Consider the following 27,562-nt stretch of genomic DNA (forward strand, 5'->3'; position numbering starts at 1 on the left):
GAGTGGGGGGGGGAGGGAGGGAGAGGGTGGAGGGTTGCTGACTATGGTGTGGCTAGTGTGGTGCAGTTGGGAAGGGATTGATGGTGGTGGACATCCGTGGGCGGGCCTGGCGGGGCGCATGACGCAGGCTCTAAAAGGGATATGGCTGATTGGCAGGGGATGGGGGCGGGGAGCTCCCCCGACCAGGCAGGTCACGTGGAACGTGAGGGGGTTGAATGGACCGGTTAAATGGTCGTGTGTTCACCCATCTGAGGAGTCTCAAAGTGGACATGGCATTTTTACATGAGTAGCACCTGAAGTTGGGGGAACAGAAAAGTGCTGAGAAAGGGATTGTTGAGGCAGGTATTTCATTTGGAGCCTGGATAAGAAGATGAGAATGGGTGGTGGTGTTGGTCAATCAGAGGGTTGCGCTTGAGGTGGGCAGCAATGTGGCCAATTTCGGTGGGGCAGGTATGTGATACTGGGAAGCTGGGGGGAATGCTGGTGGTTCTGGTACACATTTATGCCCCGTATTGGGATGACGTGGATTTTATGAGGCAGGGTTTGGGGGAGATTCCTGACTTGGACTTGCATGGGTTGATTTTGGGGGGTGATTTAAATACGGTCATAGATCCGAGCTTGGACCGGCCAAGTCCCAAGTCATTGAGGGTGTCAGCTGTGATGAGAGAGCTGATGGGGTTCATGGAGACAATGGGGGGGGGGGGGGAGAGACCCATGGAGGTTTGGGAGGCTGAGGGTGGAGGAGTTTTCATACTTCCCCCACGTGCACCAGATGTACTCCGACCATACGCCGCATTGGGTGGGATTGCGGGTGGTTCGGGGGGGAGACGCAATGGCCGCAGTGGATGTGAGGTTGCTGGCAAATGAGGAGATTGTGGTGTTGGGTTCTCTGGTGCACAGATGAGCCAACACAGTTGTATGTGGTACAACTCTATTTTATTTTAACTCTTGTATACAGTTCATTCTGGATACTCTGCACGTGCTGTCTCCCTGAGTGTGTCGTGTAGCAGGTCTGTCCTGGTCCTCGTCTCCAGCTAATACTGACCACCAGGTGTCGTGTTTGTGCTTTTATATCTTTCTGTGATTGGTTGTGGTGTTGTGTGTTCTGATTTGTCTGTTGGTGTGTCTATTATGATGTGTGTGTTTGAATATCATGACATCCCCCCTTTTTACAAAGATATGTGCCTACGTGGTTATAAATATAATTGTGTCGTGAGTGCATCTAAGAGTGTGTGTGTGTGTTGTGTACAGTGTGTGTATATGACGTAACTATTTACATGGGGCGATGTCGGGTGCGTCACACTAACAAGGTTGTAGCATAACAAAACATGAATGCGAGAAAAAAAACAACTTGAACAGTGGTCCGGTCAGACGATATCTGGAACGATAAACAACAGGTTATAATACAGAAGTGTTTGACTTTTTGAACGTATGAACAACGTTACAAGTCCAGTCTAATGGGTGACCGCCTCAAGAATAGGCTGGTCCTCAAGCCGGTTCAGCTGTGGAGATTTGGGTTCACACTGGTTCACCTTGGACTGTTGGAGGTGATGCTGTTGCCGAAGTCTCTACTTTTCCATTTGTTGTACTTCGTGCAGTGCTTGGTTTTTCATTTGTGCAAATATAACATTCAACATCTTTGTTAGTGTTGCCTTGGCTGTGGTTTGGTTCTGGTGGCGATGGAAGGGGCATGATCCGTGGCATCTCCACGAAGTCATCCTTGGGAACCAGTGGAGGATCCGGCGTGTGCGTACGGTTCAGTTGCGAGCGTGGAAGGCGGCGCAAAGCTCGCTGATTGCGCCTACGCACCAATCCATCCGCCCTGCATGCCAGGAACAAGGTGGAGTCTTTTTTCTTTTTATGTTTGTGGTGGACGGCATCTTGTAGCCGATGGGTCGTTGCCATCGAAGTAGCACCATCACTAATATCATGCAAGGCGATGACTGTGCCAGATGTGGAAGTTGGCCGAGACCGTGCACGCTGGTTCAAGGGCGACTCCACAGAGAAACGTCGAAGCATGTCGCCTTGGAGAGAGAATTGTTGCTCGCATCAACGTCTGGCGATGGCGCGAATTGGTGTGTCCGTCTTGGACCGCCGGTGCTGGTCGCCACTGCCGACCCAGTGGGACTGCCACGCGATCCATTCCCTGTCGCCGTGGCATCCGCCGTCACCCTGAGCGTGCCATCACCGAGGCTGCGACACCGCCCGTCCGGAGCAAGGTCTGGCGTGCGCGAATCAGAGTCGGCGCTTGGCTGCTCCCCATCTGGAGTCCGGTCTGCCTTCCGTCGATGCTCCCCGTCCGGAGTCCCAACAGGTTCACTGGAGGCAGCCGAGATTCCCTGAAGCTGCACTTCTGGAGTCGGAACATGCAGGAATGCACCAACCAGTGGAGAGGGTCGAGCCATCGAGGGTGGAAGCGGTGCGCCGCCACCGCAGTCGTCAGTGGTCCCACCGTGATCGTCGAGTGCCTCGGTACGCACTAGGCGAGGTCTGTCACCTTGCACCTTTTGCATGGGAAGTGGGATGCTGTCGTCACTAGTCTCACATCCCGTGGATAGATCCTCATTAGCAGCTTGCTGTTCACTAGGTTTGGGTAAATTGTCAGAGTTTTCATCTGGTGGTGCACACCATGTTGGTGGACTGTCATTGTCTTGCCGTTGTCCTTCATTTGGGCTTTTCTTCTTTGGAATTTTAAATCTTCCCCCAGACATTGCAGAACCTTGTTTATTACCCCCAAATTCTCCCATATGTATGGTCTCGAATATCGGATCCAATGTTTCTATCGACATTGTACTATTTTCCAAAGAACATTCCGTTTCACTTTTCTTCTCAGGTACCTCATATGTATCTTTGTCTAATGTACATGCCTTCATGGTCTCTGGGTCTGATTTTGCTGGGACTGGCATGATCACAGTCTCTCTTTTACTGTTCTCAATTGCCCACATTATACTCCCCATACATAACTGCTTAATCACTGGGGTTAGTGTGGTACAATGGATAATCGGGTCGACCTTATCTGCATCTTCACCATTAGTGGAAAGCACACTTGGTTCACTTGAAACTGCTGCGGGTTTTAAATTCATTATCTGGCTACTCGATGTTGGTGTCCTCAGGATTCTTGCTCCAATGTTCTGCTCATTTATCAGTGGAGTGTGTATAGGTTCAATGCAATTAATGTTCCCCTCAAGGTTTGAAGAGTCATTACTGACTAACTGCTGGTCTCCGAAGTTGGGACTTTGCGGCGTTGTGTTGAAGGGAGACATTTGTCCCTGCTGTAGATATGATTCAGGTTGTGTTATTTCCATTACCTGAGGATCAATGTCTTGTCCATTTTTTCGATCCGTACTAAAACACTGGCAATTCTCAGTCTGCTCCTTGCAAGTTAAACATTCAATTAATTTCTTTAGCAAATCCTCAGCATCCTTCTGTGACCGTGCAGCATTATTAATCTCTGTTCGGCTATAATGATCCTGAAGGTCAGCGCATAAACCTTTTTTCTTCGGGCTTGGAAGAGGCGATTCCTTAGGCTTGTCTTCAGTTGGGCTTGAACAGTCTTCAGCGCTGTGCCCTTCATTGTAGCATGAGAGACCGTCATGGTCATGCTGCTGTGTAGTGGAGCATGGTAGGCTGTTATAGCCTTCTTGCTGTTCACGTGAGCATGGCAGACTTGCATCGTCTGCCGCTGGTTGGTCAGGAGAGGTTACTAGACCCTCATGGTCTTGTTCCTGCAAGGACCGCACATTGGAGTCTTGCGTTGCTTCTATCGTGGAGGCTGTCCACGAGCTCTCTGTGGAGGCTTGTGACTCTGGAGTCACTTCTGGTTCATGCGAGGACTGCGCTCTGGAGTCTTGCATGTCTTCTTTCATAGAGTCGGGAACGTTGAGCGGGACGTGGACCACGCTCTGTGTGGCAGCAGGGCGCTCTCCGTGTGCTTGCACCGCTCCCTGTCTGTTAATGTCAGGCTGCAGCATCATCCGGTACTGATAAGTTGGGACATCATATCTGCTGGATTGAAGATCCTCAAATCCAAAAAATGAATCCGCATCTGCGTCGGATTCAATGTGGGGGCCGCCAATGTGCAACACGAAAGGTTCGTCCGAGTCATAGTCGTTAGGACCACGGAGCTATCATTGGGCTCGCGAGGTCCGGAAACACTGTAAAGATCGTCATCGAAGTATTTGAGGTCGGAATCATCGGCTTGTGCGTAGGTAACTGCTTGTCGGAGGGTTCTTCGGAGGTCAAATTCATCTCCTGGGTCAATTTGCGGCAATGTGCTGTCATTCCAGGTGAGGGAAGGTTGTTTTACAGCTTTAACAGATTTTTGTTTTTTTGATTTGGGACGTTTCCCTTTTAAATTGGATTTGGGACGTTTCCCCTTTAAATTGGTGCGGTCTTGGGCCTCTGACATCCTGACGCTCGGTATGTAGCACGTAGGAAGTGACTGCGCATGCTCAGATCGCTGTTCCTTTACCGATGGCCGTTTTCTTGACTGCGCATGCGCAGCATCTCGCGCATGCGCAAACGAAACTTCCGGTTCTGCGCACTGCTCGCGCAACTGTGCTAGCGTGATACCTTTAGCAAGTTGGCTGCTGACCTCGACCCAGCCCTCTCTCAGGCCAGGGATTTCGGCCTCTGGGAATTCGGGCTCCGGGATCCCGGCCACGAGGTGAGTACTGCCTCTTTTCTTACCTTTACTTGCCGATTGGATTGCGTTTTCTTCACAGTACTTGGAGAATTTGTCCAGGACTGCCTGGTAATCGTACCTTTGCTGCCTCCTGAAGAAACTGAACCTTGTGAATATTTCTCTTGCCCTTGCACCGGCGATGGTGAGGAGAAATTCAATTTTTTCGCTATCATCCAGGTCTTGGCGTTCAGCTGCCACCAGGAACAATTCGAACACTTGCCGGAATCGCCGCCAGTTTTCACGGAGATCGCCGTGGCACTGGAGCGGCTGCGGAACCGGGAGCTCTATCATTTTGCCTGGGCACTGCTGGTTGTCTCTGTACACTGAGGTATGCCGGCAGGTATCGATCCACTCCTGTACCATGTGGTGTTGGGTTCTCTGGTGCACAGATGAGCCAACACAGTTGTATGTGGTACAACTCTATTTTATTTTAACTCTTGTATACAGTTCGTTCTGGATACTCTGCACGTGCTGTCTCCCTGAGTGCGTCGTGTAGCAGGTCTGTCCTGGTCCTTGTCTCCAGCTAATACTGACCACCAGGTGTCGTGTTTGTGCTTTTATATCTTTCTGTGATTGGTTGTGGTGTTGTGTGTTCTGATTTGTCTGTTGGTGTGTCTATCATGATGTGTGTGTTTGAATATCATGACAGAGATGTGTGAGCAGGTGTGGGCTACCTGTGGTTGAACGACATGAGAGAGGTCACAGTCGCCATGTTATGGGAGGCACTTAAGGCTGTAGTTAGAGGGGAGATTAGTTTGATTCCGGTGCACTGGGAGAATGTGGGCGGGAGGAGAGGGCAAGGCTGGTGACTGGCAGGGTTTTTGAAGGAGAGGCAGAGGTACCAGCTGGAGTTTGGGCTAGTCTCTACGGGGAAGGCAGAGGGACAGCTGCGGAGTGCCAGTGTATGAGTACAGGGAAAATGTGAGTAGGATTTTGGCCCATCAGTTGAGGAAGCAGGCGGTAAGGGAGATTGGTAGAGTTAGGGATGATAAGGGTAAAGTGGTGATGGACTTGGAGGGGGTGAATGGAGTGTTTGAGGCCTTTTATAAGAGACCGTATGAACTGGAACCTCCGACCTGAGGAGGAGGGGCTAAGCAGGGCCTGGATGGGTTGGAGCTTCCCAAAGTGGAGGAGGGGCTGGTTCACAGCCTGGGTGGTCCCAGTTGGGTTGAGGGAGGTGATGGATGGTATGGGGGCAATGCAAGCAGGGAAGAACCCGGGGCCGACGGGTTCCCGGTAGAGTTTTATAAAAGGTTTGGGGCGGACCTGGGGCCACTGCGGGAGAGGATGAATAATGAAGCGAGGGAGAGGGAGAAACTCCCCCCTGCATTGCTGCAGGCTTCCATCTCCCTGATTTTAAAGAAAGATAAGGACCCGGAGCAGTGTGGGTCGTACCACCCGATATTGTTATTGAATGTCGATGCCAAGTTATTGGCGAAGGTGCTTGCATCGCGCATTGAGAATTGTGTGCTGGGGGTGATAGGCAGGGATCAGACAGGTTTTGTGAAGGGAAGGCAATTGTCGGAAATTATGCAGAGGCAGCTCAATGTAATTATGATGCCTTAAGAGGGGCAGGAGGTAGAGGTAGTAGTGGCGATAGACACCGAAAAGGCTTTTGATTGGGTGGAGTGGGCGTATTTGTTGGAGGTGCTGTAGCGGTTTGGGTTTGGGCAGGGATTTGTGGATTGGGTCCGGTTGCTATGTAAAGCGCCGGTTCCGAGTGTGCGGAAGAACTGAGTGAGTTTTGAGTACTTTGGGCTACACTGTGGGACAAGGCAGGGGTGCCCGGTCTCCCCGTTGTTTTTCGCCTTGGCGAAAGAGCCATTGCAATGGTGCATGGGGAATCACGGGATTGGCGAGGGATTGAGCGGGGGGGGGGTGCTGAGCATAGGGTCTCGGCTGTATGTGTACAACCTGCTGTTGTATATCTCGGACCCGGTGGACAGTATTGGAGGTATTATGGAAATTTTGGGGGAGTTCGGCTGGTTTTCGGGATATAAATCGAACATGGGCAAGAGTTAGGTGTTCCTGATTAATGTCAGAGGGCAGGAAAGGAGACTGGGGAGTTGCTGTTTAGGGTGGTGGGGGTGAGTTTCAGGTATTTGGGTATCCAGGTGGCGTGGATCTGGGCACTGGTGGAGCAAATTAAAGTGGATTTTAAGAGGTGGGATGTGCTGCCGCAGTCGCTGGCAAGGCAGGTGCAGACGGTGAAGATGACAGTGCTGCCTAGGCTTCTGTTTGTGTTTCAGAACCTCCCTATCTTTAGCGCCTTTTCGTTCTTTAGAACGCCAAGACTCCGGGTTTGGGTGGATGGGGAAGGCTCTATGGGTGCAGCGGGCTCTTTTGGAACAGGAGTGGGGGGGGGCTGGCGTTGTTGAATATGATAAATTATTATTGGGCTGCGAATATTGCCATGGTGAGGAAATGGGATGTGGGGAGGGGATGGTGTGGGGCTGGATGGAGGGGGTGTTGTGTAGGGAAACGGGTTTGAAGGCGTTGTTGTTGGCGCCTTTACGCTTCTCACCGGCCAGGTACTGCGCACGCCCAGTGGTGGTGTTGGCTTTAAAGGTGTGGGGGCAGTAGAGGCAGCATTTGGGGCTGTAGGGTGCCATGGTGTGAGCATCAATCTGCGACAAACTAGGTTTCCGCCAGCATGGCTCGATGTGTGGATTCGGGGGTGGCGGCAGGCGAGGATTGAGCACTTTGGCGACTTTTTTAGAGGGGGCAAATTTGTGGGGCTGGAGCACTTGGAGGAAGTGTATGAGTTTCCCAGGAGGAAAGAGGTGGCATTCGTCCTTTGGCTGTCATCCCTGGGGTTGCAGGACCAGTTGCTGTCGAAGGAAGAATTAGGGATGGTGAAGGTGTCGGATATTTATAAGGAATTGATGGAGTGGGTGGGAGCCCTGGTGGGGGATAGTAAGCGTAAATGGGAGCAGGGGCTTGGAGGGGAGGTGCAGGCCAGGACGTGCGCAGAGGCCTTGCAGAGCATGAACGCATCCTCGTCAGGTGCGATGTTAAGCCTCATCCAGTTAATATGGTGCATAGGACCTACATGGCTGTGGAGAGGATGGGCAGGTTTTTTGAGGGGGTGGAGGATAGGTGTGGAGTGCACCTGTGAATCACATCCATATGTTCTGGGCGTGTCCAAGACCGAGGAGGTTCTGGCAGGGGTTCTCGGACGTGATGTCCAATTTGGGTGTGGGGGTGGTTCCGAGTCCAGAGGTTGCGATATTTGGGGTTCGGAAGACCCGGGAGTCCAGGCAATGAGAGAGGCCGATGTCTTGGCCTTTCCCTCCCAGAAAGCCCGGAGACAGATTTTGCTAGGGTGGCGAGACTTGGAGCCGCCGAAAGCGGGAGTGTGGGTGAGCGACCTGGCAGGATTCCTGAGGCTGGAAAAGGTCATGTTTGCTCAGCGAGGGTCGGCAGAGGGGTTCACCTGGAGGTGGAAGCCATTATTCGATTTCTTGAAGGAGGATTGAGGGGTCAGCAAGTGAGAGGGAGGTCGGGGGTGTTAAAATGGGGAAGGCGGGATGTGGCAGGCTGTTGTGTCAGGGAAGCAGGCACATTGTGGATGTTTATTGAGTTGTTCTTCTGATATTTTGTGTATGTATGTGAAGATGCCTTGAATAAAACTATTTAAAAAAAGAATTGAACTAATAACAAAAAAATTGAGGCTGCCATTGCAATGTAAAATGGGGTAGATTTCATATTTAGGTTGGGTGATGATTCTCTGGGCCCCTAGCCCCAGGTAGGCTTCGTGATGGCCCGTTGAATCAGGCGAGGGCCAAAACATGATTCTCGCCGGGTGTCAAAACCGTTGCAAATCTCCTGGCCTGCTCCACCCGCCCCCAGATAGGTTCCCTCCAGCAAGCGAGAACTTGCAAACTACTAATTTAAATTTGTTTTAATGTGATTAATAATAATAATCTTCATTAGTGTCACAAGCAGCCTTACATTAACACTGCAATGAAGTTACCGTGAATATTCCCTTGAGGCTTGGGTTGTGCTGGTCTGGAGGTGCTCAGGTTGGGAGACCATGTGGCAGGTCTTCTTTCTGTACTGTTGAAAATCATTAAACTGTCTTTCAGCATGTCAAGTTCTAGTTTACAGTTTACCCTCTGATTTGCTGGAACACTTTACTGTCTCTCCCAGCATGTCAAATTCAAAGATCTCTCGGATAAAGGTGAAAGCGTTGCCATTGATAGGTTAGAAAACTTTGAAGAGTTTTTTTCACAGTCAATTTAATTCCCCTTTAATTTTGACAAGCCTTTCAGCATGCTGAGAAACCTAAATGCTTTGAACTGCATGATTTTAATTTAATTTTGTAATCCATTAACTTTTACAAGCCTTTTGATTGACAGGTCCAGACTATTTCAAAGTTTGTTTTTTCAGCTCTTCAGGGTCCATTAATTCTGAAGTGCTTCCTGTTTTGAGCAAGTGTTCTTTCCAACTGCAGTCTTTTTTTAAAAGGGGCTGTCTATTTGTTCTGAAGAGCTTCCCAGAAAGAACAAATGCCTGTCTAAGTGCTGCCTCTGCACCTGCTTTGAAATAGCCTGGACCTGTCAATGAAGAGACTTGTAAAAGGTACTGGACCATGAAATTAAACAAAAGCAATGTAGTTCAAAGCTTTAAGGCTTCTCAGCATGCCCAGAGGTTTGAAAAAGTTAAAGGGGAATGAAATTGACTGTGAAAAAAGCACTTCAAAGGTTTCCAACACATCAATGGGAACACCTTTGTCTGACAGATCTTCGAACTTGACGTGCTGGGAGAGATATCAGAAGGTGCCAGGGCCACAGAGGGAAGGTTTTTTTAACTACAACTTGACATGCTGACAGGCAGTTTAATGATTTTCAAACCTGCAGAGGGAAGATCTGCCACATAACCGCTATAGAGGGAAAGAACGCAGATCTGATCCCCTCCAGCCCAGCCCAAGCCCCTCTGACCCTGAAGATCGCACTCCCTTGCCCCCCCCCCCCACAGAGTTCACGGTGCCTGATTGGCACAGTCAAGGGGTGGGGCCCAAAGGGGGAATGGCGCGGACTGAAGAGGGGAACTGCTGGGGTGCTGGAGGTACTGAGGGGAGGGCTGAAGGGTGGACTGAGCGAGGAATTGGGAGGGTGCTTAAGGGGGGGAACCAAGGGTTGGAAATTTAGGGATGGTGAGAGGGGGGAATTGATTGGGGGATCTGAAGGACGGGGGGGGTGGGGGGCAAAGGGGAGCCTTGAAGGTGGAAGCATTTGGTGAGTCCATACAGGGGTGTCGCTCATTTGCAAGGGACCCTTATCAGCGATTTGATTGGAAGGGTGGGGGGGGGGGGGGGGCGGTGCTCTCATCTTATTCTAAGATCGGGGAACCCTTTAAAACGGTGCCCTGATCTCGGAGGACTGGGACCTGACAGTGAGTTTAAGCCCATCCCTCTCAAGACCAGTACAAAAAAAAACCCGGCCCTCTGAAAAAAATTTAAAAGTCCCATTGAATCCCACCTGAGCAGCGCTCAGTTTTCCTGTTTCATAGATTATCATAGAATTTACAGTGCAGAAGGAGGCCATTCGGCCCATCGAGTCTGCACCGGCTCTTGGAAAGAGCACCCTATCCAAGGTCAACACCTCCACCCTATCCCCATAACCCAGTAACCCCACCCAACACTAAGGGCAATTTTGGACACTAAGGGCAATTTAGCATGGCCAATCCACCTAAACTGCACATCTTTGGACTGTGGGAGGAAACCGGAGCACCCGGAGGAAACCCACGCACACACGGGGAGGATGTGCAGACTCCGCACAGACAGTGACCCAAGCTGGAATCGAACCTGGGACCCTGGAGCTGTGAAGCAATTGTGCTATCCACAAGGCTACCGTGCTGCCCATGCTGTTGGTGAGAGCAAGAGTGAATTTGGGAGAACCACACCCATAGACTTTAAACATCAGCTGGGCACAGTCTAGAAAGAAAAAACTTCCCAGGAGAATAGCATACCCTTACCAGAATCTATTAGTTTATCCTCTGATAATTTCAATGAAAAGAAAACCAAAGTAATCATATTAATGGAGCAGATACTCCCTGCTAGCTGTCCTTTTCTACAATTGCCCTATGATGCTGAATGCAACGGCAGAAACAACAACAAAAAATGTAATTTTTCTTATATCAAACAACACCAAAGATAATCAAATATTTCAAATTATGGCAATTCAGCTCAATTCATCAAGATATCATGATAAAGCTATATCTGTAACAAGCTATCCAAATAATATACTTTGCAATTTAAACAAGAAGAAATTTTATTTAATCTAACATTATTATTTATTGTTATATATCTAACATATTAGTACAGAAACAATTCCCATTTACTTTAAAAACAATTTTCCAAGCATAATAATCAAAAAATCAGAAGTTGAAAAAAAATCATTGTGATGTGTTCCTCAATTACATTCAATTCTCTACTTCTTCTTATTGATGATGATCTTCTTGTTCTCTTTGTATTTACCAGAATATTACCATCAGTAATATGTATTAATGTGTTCTATGCCAAGATGAATATTTTAAAAATGTGAAACATTAAGGGTGTGCTCTGACTTAACGTGTGAAATAAAATAGGCTATCAGACAGTTCTTACATTGTATAAAATTTCAATTGTTACCTAGTTTTGACTTTGGTATCATCAAACTCCATGGCAACATGACTATTTCTGGAGAGTCCAAAGTGTTTAGCTCTCAGCAGTGCAACTGGGGGTATATCCACAGCACATGTATTCTACATATAAATCAGCAAAGGTAAAGATTCAAAACTCAGACCACTGAAATGCATCATCACTAAAATATAACCAGACTGTTGACAAAACATGGAAAACAGCTGAATTTAGGAACATCCTCGGTCAATTTCACAAGTGATCCAATGCTATAACAGAGTAGTATGTTTGAGTATTAAAATATGAAGATCCAATATTATCAAGCTGCAGGGAAACCTCCATTATCCATCTCGCATTATTTACTCACCAATTGTTCTGCCAGAATTCATCACATGGACAACTTCTTTCATTTGTATTTCATTCCATTTTCTCAGTAAATAAAATGATGTAAGGCTTCTTTTGTTCCTTTTTGTAAATTATGCATGTACTATTCTTTTGCCAAGTGTGTTGTATAAAGTTTAGAGTCAAGTATTTACTAATTTCCTTTATCTACGAAGAAGAGCCCCCCGCCCCCAACCCCCCATTATGATGTAAAGACAACGTTATCGTTCAAGCAATATCTTTGTCTCTCTGAGCAGAAGGTATTTTTTGTGGTTCCTGGTATCAGGGTGATGTATGAGAACACCAATTCATATTTCTATCAGTGGTTTGATTCAAAATGACAAAACCATGTGGTAAATTTGAGCTGTGAAAACATCACGCAGAATTATACAATCAAAACTGCTGAAGAATCATGTCAGTTAGAAACATTGGAAAGGCTAGGTGGGGTACTTTTAAGTTTGCCTGCAAATGTTATTATTTAAAAAAATTATGATTTAAATGTTTTCCTTCCATGACTTTAAAAAAAATGATAATTACATAGTAAAAATGCAGTAGAAGCAAGACTACTCTGTTTTTATTTATTTGTTTTATCATGATTTTCCTATGTAAGCACTACATCGGCCTGTTTTTAAGCCATTACCTCTGGCTAAACTTTCATAAATCATTAGTTTGACGCTAGCAAGAGTACAGGGCACCACACTTCAGGATTTCAAGGTCTCAGAGATGGTTTGGATGGAAGTTACTATAATGATAGCAGGGATGTGGGGCTTCAATTATGTGAAAAAACCAGTGAAACTGTTTATCTCCTTACGGCGCAGAAGGTTAAGGGGAGATATAATGTAATTCAAATGCATGAAGGGTTTTAATGAAGTAAATAAACAGACGTTAGGTGGAATTACACTGCTTTTGAAAATATTCTTTCATTGGGAACAAATGTAGCGCCCATCTTTGATAGTCTCTGGGTCTCACAGGCCTGTGTAATCTTCCCTGAAGCTGTAGACCCATTAGAAGGCCTGCAGCTTTGGAAGGCAGGCACCAACTGGGAGACGTGTATGCCCCTCAGACAGGAGAGCATGAGGGCATCTCAACAAGAAGGTGCCATCAGAGACGAGCAACAATTTCATACATGATGATGGCTGAAGGTGGTAATCTCCTTAAAGCAGAGGAGAGTCCTTCTGGAGGAATCATAGTGGCCATGGCAGTGGCCTTGTCTGCCCATGGCCCATTATTAGAGTATGGAGCTGAAGGCTTTGATGTCCAGCTGGCCTGCAGATGGACATTCACCTCCACAGAGCTGCAGGGTCAGCATTGAGCGGGAGACCGCTCGAACGCTGGGAACATCCTGAAAAGAGTCTTCTTCATTTCCCATTATTCTCCCAATTACTAACTATTGGCTACTGCTGCTGGTGAGTGGGTAGCCATTTCTATTGCCCACTATGGAGGAGGGAATGTACACAAGTTGGTCTTGCCTTTAAATCTGCCTCTGTGGGACTGGGAAGATTCTGCCCACTGACAGAAATGTAAGTAACCAGAGATTTAAGGTGAGTGGCAAAAGAATCAAAGGAAAGAGGAAGTTTTTTTGCACATAGAGGGCCAGATTTATCGACCACTCCGGCAAGGGAGGTGGCTTGTCAGCAGAATCTACCGGTCCCGCCACTGGGAACGAGATTTCTAGGAAACTTGTGCGCCGACATGGGACTGGAATTTCCCGCCCTCAGTTGCTTTGATTCTCCCTCACTGGGTGTGATCCAGATGAACATATTTAGGTGAGCCAATAGGATCATTTAAATATATCTGCGCCAGATTCTCCCGAGCTTGAAAACTAATGGTCTCGCCTGGGAGATCTTGCCATGGCGCCGTTTAGCACTGGTCCACTCAAAAATGGACCAGGCATAACGGCACCTAGAGGGGGTGGGGGAGGGGCGTCTCCCAGGCCATTGGAGCTTCATGTGGCTGGGGTCTCGGATGGGTGGTACCCTGGCACTCCCACTGGCACCAGGGCACCTTGGCACTGCCACTCTGGCACCGGTACTGCCACCTGGGCACCTTGCCACTGCCAGTCTGGTACCGGTACTGCCACCTGGGCACCTTGGCACTGCCAGACTGGCACCAGTACTGCCACCTGGGCACCTTGACACTGCCAAGGTGCCAGGCTGGCAGTGTCAATGTGCCTGGATGGCAGGTTCTCCATGCCAGGGATCAGGCCCGAGATTGCCCTGCCCTTAAGAGGTGGGATGAGGAGGTGGGGTTCGAGGACCCCTAAAGCGGTAAGTTGAGGCAGTGGGGGATGGGGTCCAGAGGCCACGGTGGGAAGCAGAGAGGGTGTTGAAAGATCGGGACAGTATTTTAAAATGGCGTCCCCAATCCGCGGGCCACCTTCCTGGAAAGTAGGTAAGTACGGCCTCTGCGGGACATTCCCGACTGAGGCCAAAAAAACCTGCAGAGTCCCGTTAGATCGCGGGGCCGCCCTCGGCGCTGCTGTCACCCAAAACGAGATTCTGTTGATGCATTATGACATCTGTTCAAACACAATGACTGGATGACAAAAGGTACCAGAATGGAGCCATGGTCAGTAGCAAGCTTGCTGTTCCGCAGTTCAGCGAGATGCACATCCTGAGAAGCAGTAAATGCAAGTAAAAAATGTTAGCGATCAAAGCAAAGAATAAGAACATATGTCAGCCAATTCCAGTAAAGGATTTTAAAATGCTGTTAATACTGCACATATCAGAAGCCTCATTGATAATAATATATTAAATTGAGCTCCATTAGAAAACACTCTGATGCTCGGCTCTTGTGTTAGTAGCCAAATGTATAACTGAAAACGTTGAAAAGGCAAATTATAATGGTCTAAATGAGCTGAATACATTTTCAAATTTGATAATCCATGTTATTATTAACAACAATGGTGAGTTACATAGAAAAGCACAAAGACAAAAGCAACTCGGCCGAACCAGCCCTGCTGGTGTATGCTCCAATCAAGCTTCTTCCTATCCCTCATCTAACCCTTTTAGCATAATCTTCAATTTGTTTCTTTCTCATTTGCTAATCTAACTACCCCTTAAATGTATCTCAACTACTCCTTGTGGTGAGGTAATTCAAACAGTTGCCCTTCCATTACAATTGAACTGTTCTGGAGGATCCGGAGAGCCAGGTCAGGGAAGCCACACCAAACCAATTTTGGCAGTTGTAATTACCCCACATTTTACAAAAATAAGCAGTTAAAACCAATAAGAAAGGGATGTTAATATACCCAGTGCATAAGTGAGTCGAGGTTCCTATTTTATCAATCTCCTCAAAGCGTTTATGATCCCCTAACAAATCCTGATGGGAGGTGGTAATAACTGAGAAAGTAGTTGCCAGTTTGTCCGTAAATAATAAAATATTAGGAACCCAAACACATTGCTGCCAATGTCATGCAATAAATGTCCCTCAACAAATGTCACTTCTGCAAAATAATTTAACTGCTAATAGTTAAATAATTTGTTTCATTGGCCATTCATGCTGCATAGACAAAAAGAAAAAAGCATGCGGTATTTTACTGACATAAATATTTTGGTTTCAATTGATACACAATAGCAGTATAAAGAGGCAATTTGCAAAGGTGTAAACAATTTATTAAAATCTGTTAAAAATAGAATTTTGTCTTTTGATCTGTGTGAATTTTCAGTTAGTGCCAATAACTAAATCATAAAATATTTGTCATTATAATTGAAAATTGAGGCTCTGTGCTATCAAGCACTGTGTGATTTATATTATCTATTTCCAGAGTCAAAGAAGCATTTATTGAATTTAACCTCCCAATAAGGCATCATTACAGGAGAACCATAAGATTCTGATGCAAGTCGGAAGCCTTGACTTCATTAATGCAATTCTGGAAATTTGTATGCAGACTGTGTGTGATTTTCAGATCTTTTAGTGGGCTGAGTTCATCTCTACTTGTGACTAATCAAGAATGCATGAAATCATGAGATTACCTGTTACGTTCAAGTGTGATCAATCAATTCTCTTTGATTTGGAAGTAGGAATAACTTTCTTTTTAAAAAAAATATAATTCTTAAAGTTTTTAACACCATTTTTCTCCCTTACGAACAATAACCCCCCCCCCTCCCCCCCGTAACAAAAAAGAAAAAAAAAAGAAACGAGAAATCGCACGGAGCAAGATATATACATGACAAAATAGTATATTTACATAGCTTTGTACACTGGCTCTCTCCCATACGTGCCAGTTTCCCCGACTCTTCATGTTATCTCTTGCTCCTCCACCCCACCAGGCAGCTTCCAACCCCCCCCCCCCCCCCCAAGATTGCTGCTGCTGACCGACCTTCCTCTAGCGCGCCGCGAGATAGTCTGGGAACGGTTGCCACCGCCTGTAGAACCCCTGCGCAGACCCTCTCAAGGCAAACTTTATCCTCTCCTACTTGATAAACCCTGCCTATCGTTTATCCAGGCCTCCACGCTGGGGGCTTCGCCTCCTTCCACATTAGCAAGATCCTTCGCCGGGCTACTAGGGACGCAAAGGCCTGAATACCGGCCTCTTTCGCCTCCTGCACTCCCGGCTCGTCCACTACCCCAAATAGTGCTAGCCCCCAGCTTGGCTTGACCCGTACTTTCACCACTTTAGATACTGTTCCCGCCACTCCCCTCCAGAGCCGGGCATGACCAAAACATATGGACATGGTTCGCCGAGCTCCCTGAGCACCTTCCACATCTGTCCTCTACCCCAAAGAACCTGCTCAACCTCGCCCCCGTCAAGTGAGCTCTGTGAACCACCTTAAATTGTATCAGGCTGAGCCTGGCACACGAGGAGGAGGAATTAACCCTACCCAGGGCATCAGCCCACAGACCTTCCTCGATCTCCTCCCCCAGTTCCTCCTCCCATTTACCCTTCAACTTTTCTACCAGCGCTTCCCCCTCTTCTTTCATCTCCTGGTGTATTGCCGACACCTTCCCCTCCCCGACCCATGCACCCGAGATCACCCTGTCTTGAATTTCTTGTGCCGGGAGCAACGGGAATTCCCTCACCTGTCGCCTCAAAAAAGCCCTCACTTGCATATATCTAAAGGCATTTCCCGGGGGTAGCTCAAACTTCTCCTCCAGTGCCCCTAGGCTCGCAAACGTTCCGTCAATGAACAGGTCCCCCATTCTTCTGATCCCCGCCCGATGCCAGCTCTGGAACTGCCCCTCCATCTTCCCCGGGACAAACCGATGGTTACCCCTGATCGGGGACCACACCGATGCTCCCATTGCACCCCTGTGCCGTCTCCACTGGCCCCAGATCCTTAGCGTTGCCGCCACCACCGGGCTCATGGTATATTTTGTCGGCGAGAGCGGCAGAGGTGCCGTCACCAACGCCCCCAGGCTCGTTCCTTTGCAGGACGCCATCTCCATCTTCTTCCATGCTGCCCCCTCTCCCTCCATAACCCACTTGCGGATCATCGACATATTTGCTGCCCAGTAGTAGCTCCCATGGTTTGGCAGCGCCAACCCTCCTCGGTCCCTACTGCGTTCCAGGAACCCTCTCCTAACCCTCGGGGTCTTATTCGCCCACACAAACCCCATAATACTCCTGCCTACTCTCTTAAAAAAGGCCTTAGTGATCATGATGGGAAGGCACTGAAACACAAACAAAAACCTCGGCAGGACCACCATTTTGACCGATTGCACTCTACCCGCCAGTGAGAGTGGTAGCATGTCCCATCTTTTAAAATCCTTCTCCATTTGGTCCACCAACCTTGTCAGATTCAGTTTATGTAGGGCCCCCCAACTCCTGGCTATCTGGATCCCCAGATACCGAAAGCTCCCCTCCGCCCTCCTCAACGGTAGGTCCCCTATCCCTCTTTCTTGGTCCCCCGCCTGTAATACAAAGAGCTCACTCTTCCCTACATTGAGCTTATAGCCCGAAAAAAAACCAAACCCCCTTAGAGTCTGCATGACCTCCACCATCCCCTCCACTGGATCCGCCACGTACAGCTACAGGTCATCCGCATATAGCGACACCCGATGCTCTTCTCCCCCTCGGACCACCCCCCTCCATTTATTAGACTCCCTCAATGACATGGCCAATAGTTCGATCGCCAATGCGAACAACAGGGGGGGACAGGGGGCACCCCTGCCTCGTCCCTCGGTACAGCCGAAAGTACTCCGACCTCCGCCGGTTCGTCACTACACTCGCCACCGGGGCTCTGTAAAGGAGCTTAACCCAACTGATAAACCCTCCCCCGAACCCAAACCTATGCAGCACCTCCCAGAGGTACTCCCACTCTACTCGGTCAAAGGCCTTCTCCGCGTCCATAGCTGGTAGGAATAACTTTCATTAATGCATTTTATGATATTTTGGAAAAATGAAACTTACAGGAGCAGGTGTAGGAATTTTACTCAATTCTGTGATAGGTTTGACTGTGATTTCAACCGTCTCAGGCTCATCAGGAAGTGGCTTTGAAGGTTTTAGGGTTGGACATCTTCCAATGTCTGCATGCTCAAAAGATACTGGTTGAGCAAAGTCCAATGGCCTAAAAGAAAGAAAATGTGGATGAATAATTGTAGGCCTAACATAAATCGTACTACATAAATATGCATGGCATGGAATACTCAATTGCATTCTGCTTTACGACTGCAAGGCGATTGTAAAATTGATGCAATTCAGCTCCGGCGGAAGAACAGTGGGCGGGATTCTCCGTTGCCCGATGGCAAAATCGTATTCGGCGATCGGGCGGAGAATCCCCATTTGCGACCGAATCGGGGGCGACGGTATTTTTCGGATGCTCCACCTCCTCCAGATCGGCGTCATCGAGGCGTGCGCCGCAGCCATTTTGACGGTGTCAGCGCGTAGCCTTGAGGCCCTCCCTCAATCTCCGCCCCCGATGGGCTGTGTTCCTGATCGCGTGGGTCATGTGTGGTCTGAGTTTTCATAAACCTGGCGTGGCAGCCGCAGACTGTGTCCAGCGCCGCCACATTAGGGCGGGAGCCGTGCCGCTGTCAGGGGGATTCGGTGAGGGCTGGGGGGACTGATGGGGGGTGTCCATGGGAACAGTATTTGGCCGTCCGGGTCCGCACATGGCCGGCAACATGTTGTACGGCGCGGCCGCTGCAGGTCGTCGCCCTGTGCATGCGCGTCCACGGATCTGGCAATTCTCTGGCCGTTTATGTCGAGAACATAGAGGCCGGGATTCTCCGAGCTGCGCCGGTTCAGAGAATCAGCGGTGAAGCGGGAAATTCCCACCATGCCACTCCGACGCCGGGACGCGATTCTCCGGCGACCGGAGAATCAGCGCCAATCGCGCCCGCGCGGTCGACGTGGTGCTGGTCAGCGGCCCCGCGGCGATTTTCCGTGGTCGACCGGCCAAATTCCCGCCGGTGTGGTTCCAACCTGGTACCACCCAGCAGTTGCTCGGACCCACGGCCACTGTGGCTGTCCTGGTGGGGGGATGGGGGGATCTGACTCCTGGGGGGCTTCCATGCATCCAGGCCCGCGATTGGGGGCTACAGATCGGCTGGCGCCTGCGATCTGGAGGAGGCCTACCCACTTCCACACAGGCCCGCTGTAGGTCTCCGCCATGTTGCGTGACGCCGGCGCGGAGGCGGCCACCACACGCATGTGCTGGCACGGAGACAGCCACCACACGCATGCGCTTGTGCGGAGATGGCCGTCGCGCGCATGCGCGGACCCACGGCAGCCGTGCAGGGCTGCTTTTCGGCGCAGGAGTAGCGTGCAGCACTCCTGCGTCGTGCTGGCCTCCTGAGGACTGCTGAATCGCTGGGCCAGGAGGCCCATTGACGCCGGCATACACCACTCCGGTGTTTACGCCGGTGTTAACACTTGGCCAGGATTTCGGAGAATCCCGGCCAGGGAGTTTCACGTGGCACAGCTGCTAGCCCCCTACCGGGTGGAGCATCGGTGTGGGGGCGGCATCGATCTTTTCATTGTAAAACTCGACTATTCCTCCGGACATAGCCTCAAAAGTCGGAGAATGCAGCCCAGTGTCTCTCAAATGGAGAATCCCGCCCTTTATGCTTCAGGTCAGTGAATTTTCATCAAAACAGTTCGTCAACCTGAAATGTTAACTCTGCCCAATAAGCTGCTAAATCTGCTGAGTATTTGCAGCTAAGTATAAAGGTTACCTAATTGCACAAATTTATCACAAATGTACCACTATTATGTGGAACAGTTGATGTCAGGCATGGGTTTATGATGTAATCTAATAATTAGTCTCCCTAGTAAGAGAAAAGAGAAGCTATTTGTAAGAATGAAAGTTTTAGACAAAAGTTGATTTTACTTATAACACCAATAGTGACTGTGACAAAAACCACCAAAATTAATCTTCGGGTTTTGTGAACAGGATTTATACACTGAATATTTCCGGGCTTCAGGGACGATCAATGAGTATATTCAGCTGTTATCTTCAAAAACACAGCCAGTGTTTTCTTCAACATAATCCAATATCCTCACTTCTGACTGGTTTATCAACTGTCCATTAGAAACAGCTTTCAACCGATACAAATTTATAAAGAAGACAAATTAGAACGGTAGTGGGAGAAACACAAGTTATTTTGGGAAAAATAAATAATTAATGATGATGGATTAGATATGGGTAGAAATAGATACAAGGCCCACCCCCCCATCCCCATGTTTCTGACAGGGAAGGCAGATTATCATTGGCAGTCCCGCTGATGTCTGTAAAGTCGCCATAAACCCAGACGGTCCAAGGCTGTGTTGTCCTTTGAGGGGGAGAGCTGACTAATGGTGATTTAACTTAATCACCACCACACCTCAGGTGAGGGCAAGCTTGAGAAGGCAGGGCCTTCGTGAATAATGTGATGTCTTCACCACTGGGAAGGGGGGTTGGGGGGGGGGGGGGGTTGCCTTTGGCGCTGCTGGAAGATCCCGCCGGTGGGAAGGGCCTGATAATCCCTCCCATAAATTCTAAAGAACAAGAGAAAATAGGGGAAGAGAGGAGAATTAAAAGGGATGAAATTCTTCAGAGTTCTATCACTCATTGGCTGTACTTTCATGGAATAGCTTTGGGAACCATGAAATATAACAATCACTGTCGACACCTTTTGTGGAATTTCTGCAGCTTTTATGTCACATTTATGGCAGGTGAGCAAAAAAAAAAGAACATAGCAAACTCAGTTCCTAAGTTTTTAAAATGGTCATTTTTCTACAGAAATGCTCTGGAAATGCTGCTGTTCACATTGCAACATTAGCATGTAATTCAGCACGATGTGTGCGGCGAAAGCAATATACTGAGTCCAAATTGGTGAAAGTATATTCAATGGGTAAAATAATTTAACATGAAAGCAAATATTTTACAAAGAGAATAACTATATTAATGGGCACAGGAATATCTAAGTCATTCTCCAGAGCAAAATGTGCGCAATTCAATTAATTTAAGGATGTTGTTATAAGGGTAGTTTACCAATTGAGCACTTTAAAAGGCATGAGCCCATAGCCTGTGATTTTCCCTCCAATTTTAATAAATGGAAATGTATGGACGGTTGTCCTGATTTCTTAACTCGGTCTTATATTTAACTATGTTCTTTTGTAAAATGCACTGTCTGGGACTGACCGATTGAGAAATAACCCCATTAATTTTTCCCTTTCTCTAAATTTGTATTTTTCTTTGAAGTGAGGAAGCCTTACTTACACTGAATTAATAACTAAGTTCCATATACATCCTTCAAAAGGTGTGATGCTTCTTAACTGGCTGACTTGGAATGAGGCAGGAACACCTCCAACAAATAGCCTTTTAATGCTGAGAGGCAGATCATTGGGTAGTCGTTGTCTTTGAGCTCTTTCTTCATTCACCTGCACGACAAGCAACCTGACAGCAAAAAAGAATCTCTTGTTATCTGCATATTTAAGACTTAAATACAGGACCATAAGACCATAAGACATAGGAGCGGAAGTAAGGCCATTCGGCACATCGAGTCCACTCCGCCATTCAATCATGGCTGATTTCAACTCCATTTACCCGCTCTCTCCATAGCCCTTAATTCCTCGAGAAATCAAGAATTTATCAACTTCTGTCTTAAAGACATTCAACGTCCCGGCCTCCACCGCCCTCTGTGGCAATGAATTCCACAGACCCACCACTCTCTGGCTGAAGAAATTTCTCCTCATCTCTGTTCTAAAGTGACTCCCTTTTATTCTAAGGCTGTGCCCCCGGGTCCTAGTCTCCCCTGCTAATGGAAACAACTTCCCTACGTCCACCCTATCTAAGCCATTCATTATCTTGTAAGTTTCTATTAGATCTCCCCTCAACCTCCTAAACGCCAATGAATATAATCCCAGGATCCTCAGACGTTCATCGTATGTTAGGCCTACCATTCCTGGGATCATCCGTGTGAATCTCCGCTGGACCCGCTCCAGTGCCAGTATGTCCTTCCTGAGGTGTGGGGCCCAAAATTGCTCACAGTATTCTAAATGGGGCCTAACTAATGCTTTATAAAGCTTCAGAAGTACATCCCTGCTTTTATATTCCAAGCCTCTTGAGATGAATGACAACATTGCATTTGCTTTCTTAATTACGGACTCAACCTGCAAGTTTACCTTTAGAGAATCCTGGACTAGGACTCCCAAGTCCCTTTGCACTTCAGCAGTATGAATTTTGTCACCGTTTAGAAAATAGTCCATGCCTCTATTCTTTTTTCCAAAGTGCAAGACCTCGCACTTGCCCACGTTGAATTTCATCAGCCATTTCTTGGAGCACTCTCCGAAACTGTCTAAATCTTTCTGCAGCCTCCCCACCTCCTCCATACTACCTGCCCCTCCACCTATCTTTGTATCATCGGCAAACTTAGCCAGAATGCCCCCAGTCCCGTCATCTAGATCGTTAATATATAAAGAGAACAGCTGTGGCCCCAACACTGAACCCTGCGGGACACCACTCGTCACCGGTTGCCATTCCGAAAAAGAACCTTTTATCCCAACTCTCTGCCTTCTGCCTGACAGCCAATCGTCAATCCATGTTAGTACCTTGCCTCGAATACCATGGGCCCTTATTTTACTCAGCAGTCTCCCGTGAGGCACCTTATCAAAGGCCTTTTGGAAGTCAAGATAGATAACATCCATTGGCTCTCCTTGGTCTAACCTATTTGTTATCTCTTCAAAGAACTCTAACAGGTTTGTCAGGCACGACCTCCCCTTACTAAATCCATGCTGACTTGTCCTAATCTGACCCTGCACTTCCAAGAATTTAGAAATCTCATCCTTAACAATGGATTCTAGAATCTTGCCAACAACCCAGGTTAGGCTAATTGGCCTATAATTTTCCATCTTTTTCCTTGTTCCCTTCTTGAACAGGGGGGTTACAACAGCGATTTTCCAATCCTCTGGGACTTTCCCGGACTCCAGTGACTTTTGAAAGATCATAACTAACGCCTCCACTATTTCTTCAGCTATCTCCTTTAGAACTCTAGGATGAAGTCCATCTGGGCCCGGAGATTTATCAATTTTTAGACCTCTTAGTTTCTCTAGAACTTTCTCCTTTGTGATGGCTACCATATTCAACTCTGCCCCCTGCCTCTCCGGAATTGGTGGGATATTACTCATGTCTTCTACTGTGAAGACTGACGCAAAGTACTTATTTAGTTCCTCAGCTATTTCCTTGTCTCCCATCACAAAATTACCAGCGTCATTTTGGAGCGGCCCAATGTCAACTTTTGCCTCCCGTTTGTTTTTAATGTATTTAAAGAAACTTTTACTATCATTCCTAATGTTACTGGCTAGCCTACCTTCATATTTGATCCTCTCTTTCCTTATTTCTCTCTTTGTTATCCTCTGTTTGTTTTTGTAGCCTTCCCAATCTTCTGACTTCCCACTACTCTTTGCCACATTATAGGCTTTCTCTTTTGCTTTGATGCATTCCCTAACTTCCTTTGTCAGCCATGGCTGCCTAATCCCCCCTCTGATAACCTTTCTTTTCTTTGGGATGAACCTCTGTACTGTGTCCTCAATTACTCCCAGAAACTCCTGCCATTGCTGTTCTACTGTCTTTCCCACTAGGCTCTGCTCCCAGTCGATTTTCGTCAGTTCCTCCCTCATGCCCCTGTAGTTACCTTTATTTAACTGTAACACCTTTACATCTGATTCGACCTTCTTTCTTTCAAATTGGAGATTGAATTCGACCATATTATGATCACTGACTCCTAAGTGCTCCCTTACTTGAAGATCTTTAATCAAGTCTGGTTCATTACATAACACTAAGTCCAGAATGGCCTGTTCCCTCGTGGGCTCCATCACAAGCTGTTCCAAAAAGCCCTCCTGTAAACATACAATGAATTCCCTTTCCTTGGGTCCACTGGCAGCATTATTTACCCAGTCCACCTGCATATTGAAGTCCCCCATGATCACTGTGACCTTGCCTTTCTGACACGCACTTTCTATTTTGTGGTGCATTTTGTGCCCCCGGTCCTGACCACTGTTAGGAGGCCTGTACATAACTCCCATTATGGTTTTTTTGCCTTTGTGGTTCCTCAACTCTACCCACACAGACTCCACATCATCTGACCCTATGTCATTTAGTGCTATTGATTTAATTTCATTCCTAATTAACAAGGCAACCCCGCCCCCTCTGCCCACCTCCCTGTCTTTTCGATAGGTTGTGAATCCCTGGATGTTTAAATGCCAGTCCTGAACCCCCTGCAACCATGTCTCTGTGATGCCTACCACATCATACCTGCCAGTCACAATCTGGGCCACAAGCTCATCTACCTTGTTCCGTACACTGCGCGCATTTAAATATAGCACCTTTAATTCTCTATTGACCGTCCCTTTTTGTTTTCTTAGTGTGGTGGACCTTGGTTTACTGAGCCTTTCCATACACTGTGTCATATTTTGTGGGATGGGGACTATCGTAACCTCTCCTGAGTTTTGTCTTTTCGTGCTTTTTTGTATTCCTAAGCAGCTACGCTTCCCACTGATTACTTCACCTCTTGGTTCCCTGACTTTCCCTTCCCCCCCAATCTTTAGTTTAAATAGGACAATAGAAATAATTAAAATTCATGCTAAACCATTTGTTCCAACAAAAAATTGTATATGAAGGGTTATGTTAACTTAATACAAATGAGGAGGAATATTTCCTAAGGTTTATAAATTTGTTAACTTTCAGAGTAAATCCTCCTTCACAGGAAGCTGCCAAGTTCAGTTTCAGTTGCTGCAGCGAGGTCACGTATGTGCACATAGGTCAGGCAGGGTAGCATTGGGGGTGCACAATAGTCACTTAGGACAGCATTACAGGTACATAGTAGTCTGCCAGGACAGCATTGTGGCACATTGTAGGCAGCAGGACATAATTGGGGGTACTTAGTAGTCAGCTGGGGCAGCATTGCAGGTACACTGTAGCGAACTGCGACAACAGTGAGACATATGGCAGTCAGCTGGGGCAACGATGGGCACAAAGTACTCTGGTGGTTAGTGACCTCAGTATCTCCAGCGTCAGAGAGGTAAGGGAGTTTAAAATCAAATAGGGTTCCTGTTCCCAATTATGATTCAATGTTCATGCTGAAAACTGCATATGAGCAGTGAGAGCAAGATCTACATACTTTCCTCTCATTTTATCCACATACAACACTGATTACACCATATAATTCATTTATATTAAGCACATTATTTGAGTAGCTTGATAAATTTTAATGGTCGGCTTACTGGTTGAAATACTAACTTTTGTTAACAGTGGAGGTATCAATGCACACACTGGAATAAGAAAATTCAATCTGCGGCATTGTTAAATCATTTACCCTTTCGATCTTTGCAGTCTAACACTATGTTCCTTTCCATCATTGAACACTCCAGATTCTGGTTTGATTGTGACACGCCGATGTTCCCGAGTTCCAGTTGCGATATGTACTTCCAGTCGCCCTTTGTTCAGGAAAACTGCATAGTAGACCTGTTTGTATAAATCACAAAGTTCAAGCACAAACGTACAGTACCTGTACAGACTACATTGACAATATTGGCAATGATTCATTGTTTATAACAAAGGGCATTTCAAAATAAGTGCGATAAAAGGATATCTCCTCCAAGGCATATGATTTACTGATTTTCATGGTTGTAGGGATGCTACTGGAAGTTAGATATCTTTGAAAATATTTAATAACCAGCACCAAAACGAAGATGAGAACTTCTTAAAATTGTGCACACTTAATGAGAATAACATTAATACTTAACATACTTAATATTTCAGATGTCTATTACTGGGCAGCAAGGTAGGATAGTGATTACCACTGTGGCTTCAGAGCGCCAGGGTCCCAGGTTCAATTCTCCGCTGGGTCACTGTCTGTGCGGAGTCTGCATATTCTCCCCGTGTCTGCTTGGGATTCCTCTGGGTGCGCTGGTTTCCTCCCACAGTCCAAAGACGTGCAGGTTAGGTGGATTGGCAATGCTAAATTGTCCTTTGTGTCCAAAAAGGTTAGGAGGGGTTATTGGGTTACGGGGATAAGGTGGAAGTGGGGGCTTAAGTGGGTCGGTGCAGACTCGATGGGCCGAATGGCCTCCTTCTGCACTGTATGTTCTATATTATTTCCATTGCCTCAATATGTAAATGTTACCTGCAGAGCATAAAACAAATACTCAAAAGATGCTATAAGTGACCAATACAACAAAATAAATGATAGTAAGCAATACCTGTCCAGTTTGACGCCGTTTCCTCTTGAGTTGAGTTGGAGTTTTTCCACTTCCATAAAGTATCATTCCAGTCTCATTTTTTGTACTGAAGGAAAGAGATATTTCTGTACCTATGTTCAATGAGTGTGGTTGAAGCTCAACAAATCCAGGTTTATGGAAGCTAACAGTGTAGACATTCTGTCAAGAAGAGCATATTGGTGAACATCAAGCAAACTACTGCGATAACCTCATAAACAGGACCATGGGCGGGATTCTCCGCGAACCGGTGGGGCGGGCCACTCTGGCGCCGAGGAGCCACCCCGAAGGTGAGGAATTCTCCCCACCTTCAGGGGCTAGGCTGACGCCAGAGTGTTTGGTGCCACGCCAGCCGGTGCGGAATGGCTTGGCGTCATGCCAACTGACGCCGAAGGGCCTCTGCCGGCCAGCGCGAGTTGGCACATGCGCAGGAGCGCCAGCGTGTGCTGGCGTCATCCCAGCGCATGCGCAGGGGGGGTTCGTCTCTGCACCGGCCATGGCGGAGGTTGACAACGGCCGGTGCGGAGGGAAAGAGTGCCCCCACGGCACAGGCCCACCCGCGGATCGGTGAGCCCCGATCGCAGGCCAGGCCACCAGATCCCCCCGCACCCCCCCGAGGATTCTGCAGGCCGCCCGTGGAGCCAGGTCCCGCCGGTAAGGACCTGCTGTGATTTACACCGGCGGGCCCTGTCGAAGACGGGCAGCCACTCGGCCCATCGCGGGCCGGAGAATCGTTGGGGTGGGGCCGCTGCCAGCGGCCGCCGACTGGCGCGCCGCGATTCCCGCCCCCGCCAAAACCCCGGCGCCGGAGAATTCGGCAGCCGGCGGAGGCGGGATTCACGCCCCCCCCCCCCCCCCCCCCCCGGCGATTCTCCGACCCGGCGGGGGTTCTGAGAATCCCACCCCATGTATTCGGTAGTTTTAAAATCCAATATTTTAAAAACAAAGAAAACTGCTAGAAAATATACAATATCATATAGTTTTAGATAACAGACCTCCAATATGCAGCCTTTTGTTAATCCCAGATAATCTGTGCCACTCAACAAATTATATGGAGACTGTGAAATTTCTATATCTCTGAGGCAGCCACTATATTTCTTTAAATTGACTTCAGGCCTGTAACATATAAAAACATTTTGTCAATTTAAGTCTGTCAACATTTTTCTAAAATTATAGACACCTTACTGAAATAATGCCCAAGAAATAAAATGAAAACACTGATGGTAAAAGAGATATT

At 47.7% G+C, this 27,562-nt stretch overlaps 1 protein-coding gene across 6 annotated transcripts in view; it reads right to left on the reverse strand.

Moving 5' to 3' along the window:
* lama2 (laminin, alpha 2) overlaps positions 1–27,562 on the reverse strand; it is a 747,099-nt gene that overhangs the window by 24,178 nt on the left and 695,359 nt on the right. For 4 of the 6 annotated variants that reach the window (XM_072499223.1, XM_072499222.1, XM_072499221.1 and 1 more), the window contains 7 exons: positions 27,321–27,441; positions 26,311–26,487; positions 25,425–25,573; positions 21,332–21,508; positions 18,040–18,196; positions 14,241–14,300; positions 11,319–11,431 (listed from right to left, as the gene is read on the reverse strand). In XM_072499223.1, coding sequence (XP_072355324.1) covers positions 11,319–11,431; positions 14,241–14,300; positions 18,040–18,196; positions 21,332–21,508; positions 25,425–25,573; positions 26,311–26,487; positions 27,321–27,441 — 954 coding nt within the window. The remainder of the gene's footprint in view (positions 1–11,318; positions 11,432–14,240; positions 14,301–18,039; positions 18,197–21,331; positions 21,509–25,424; positions 25,574–26,310; positions 26,488–27,320; positions 27,442–27,562) is intronic. The other 2 variants (XM_072499224.1, XM_072499220.1) reach the window with 1 other exon arrangement.

The sequence above is a fragment of the Scyliorhinus torazame genome, chromosome 4 (assembly GCF_047496885.1).
Source record: "Scyliorhinus torazame isolate Kashiwa2021f chromosome 4, sScyTor2.1, whole genome shotgun sequence".
Taxonomy (NCBI): Eukaryota; Metazoa; Chordata; class Chondrichthyes; order Carcharhiniformes; family Scyliorhinidae; genus Scyliorhinus; species Scyliorhinus torazame.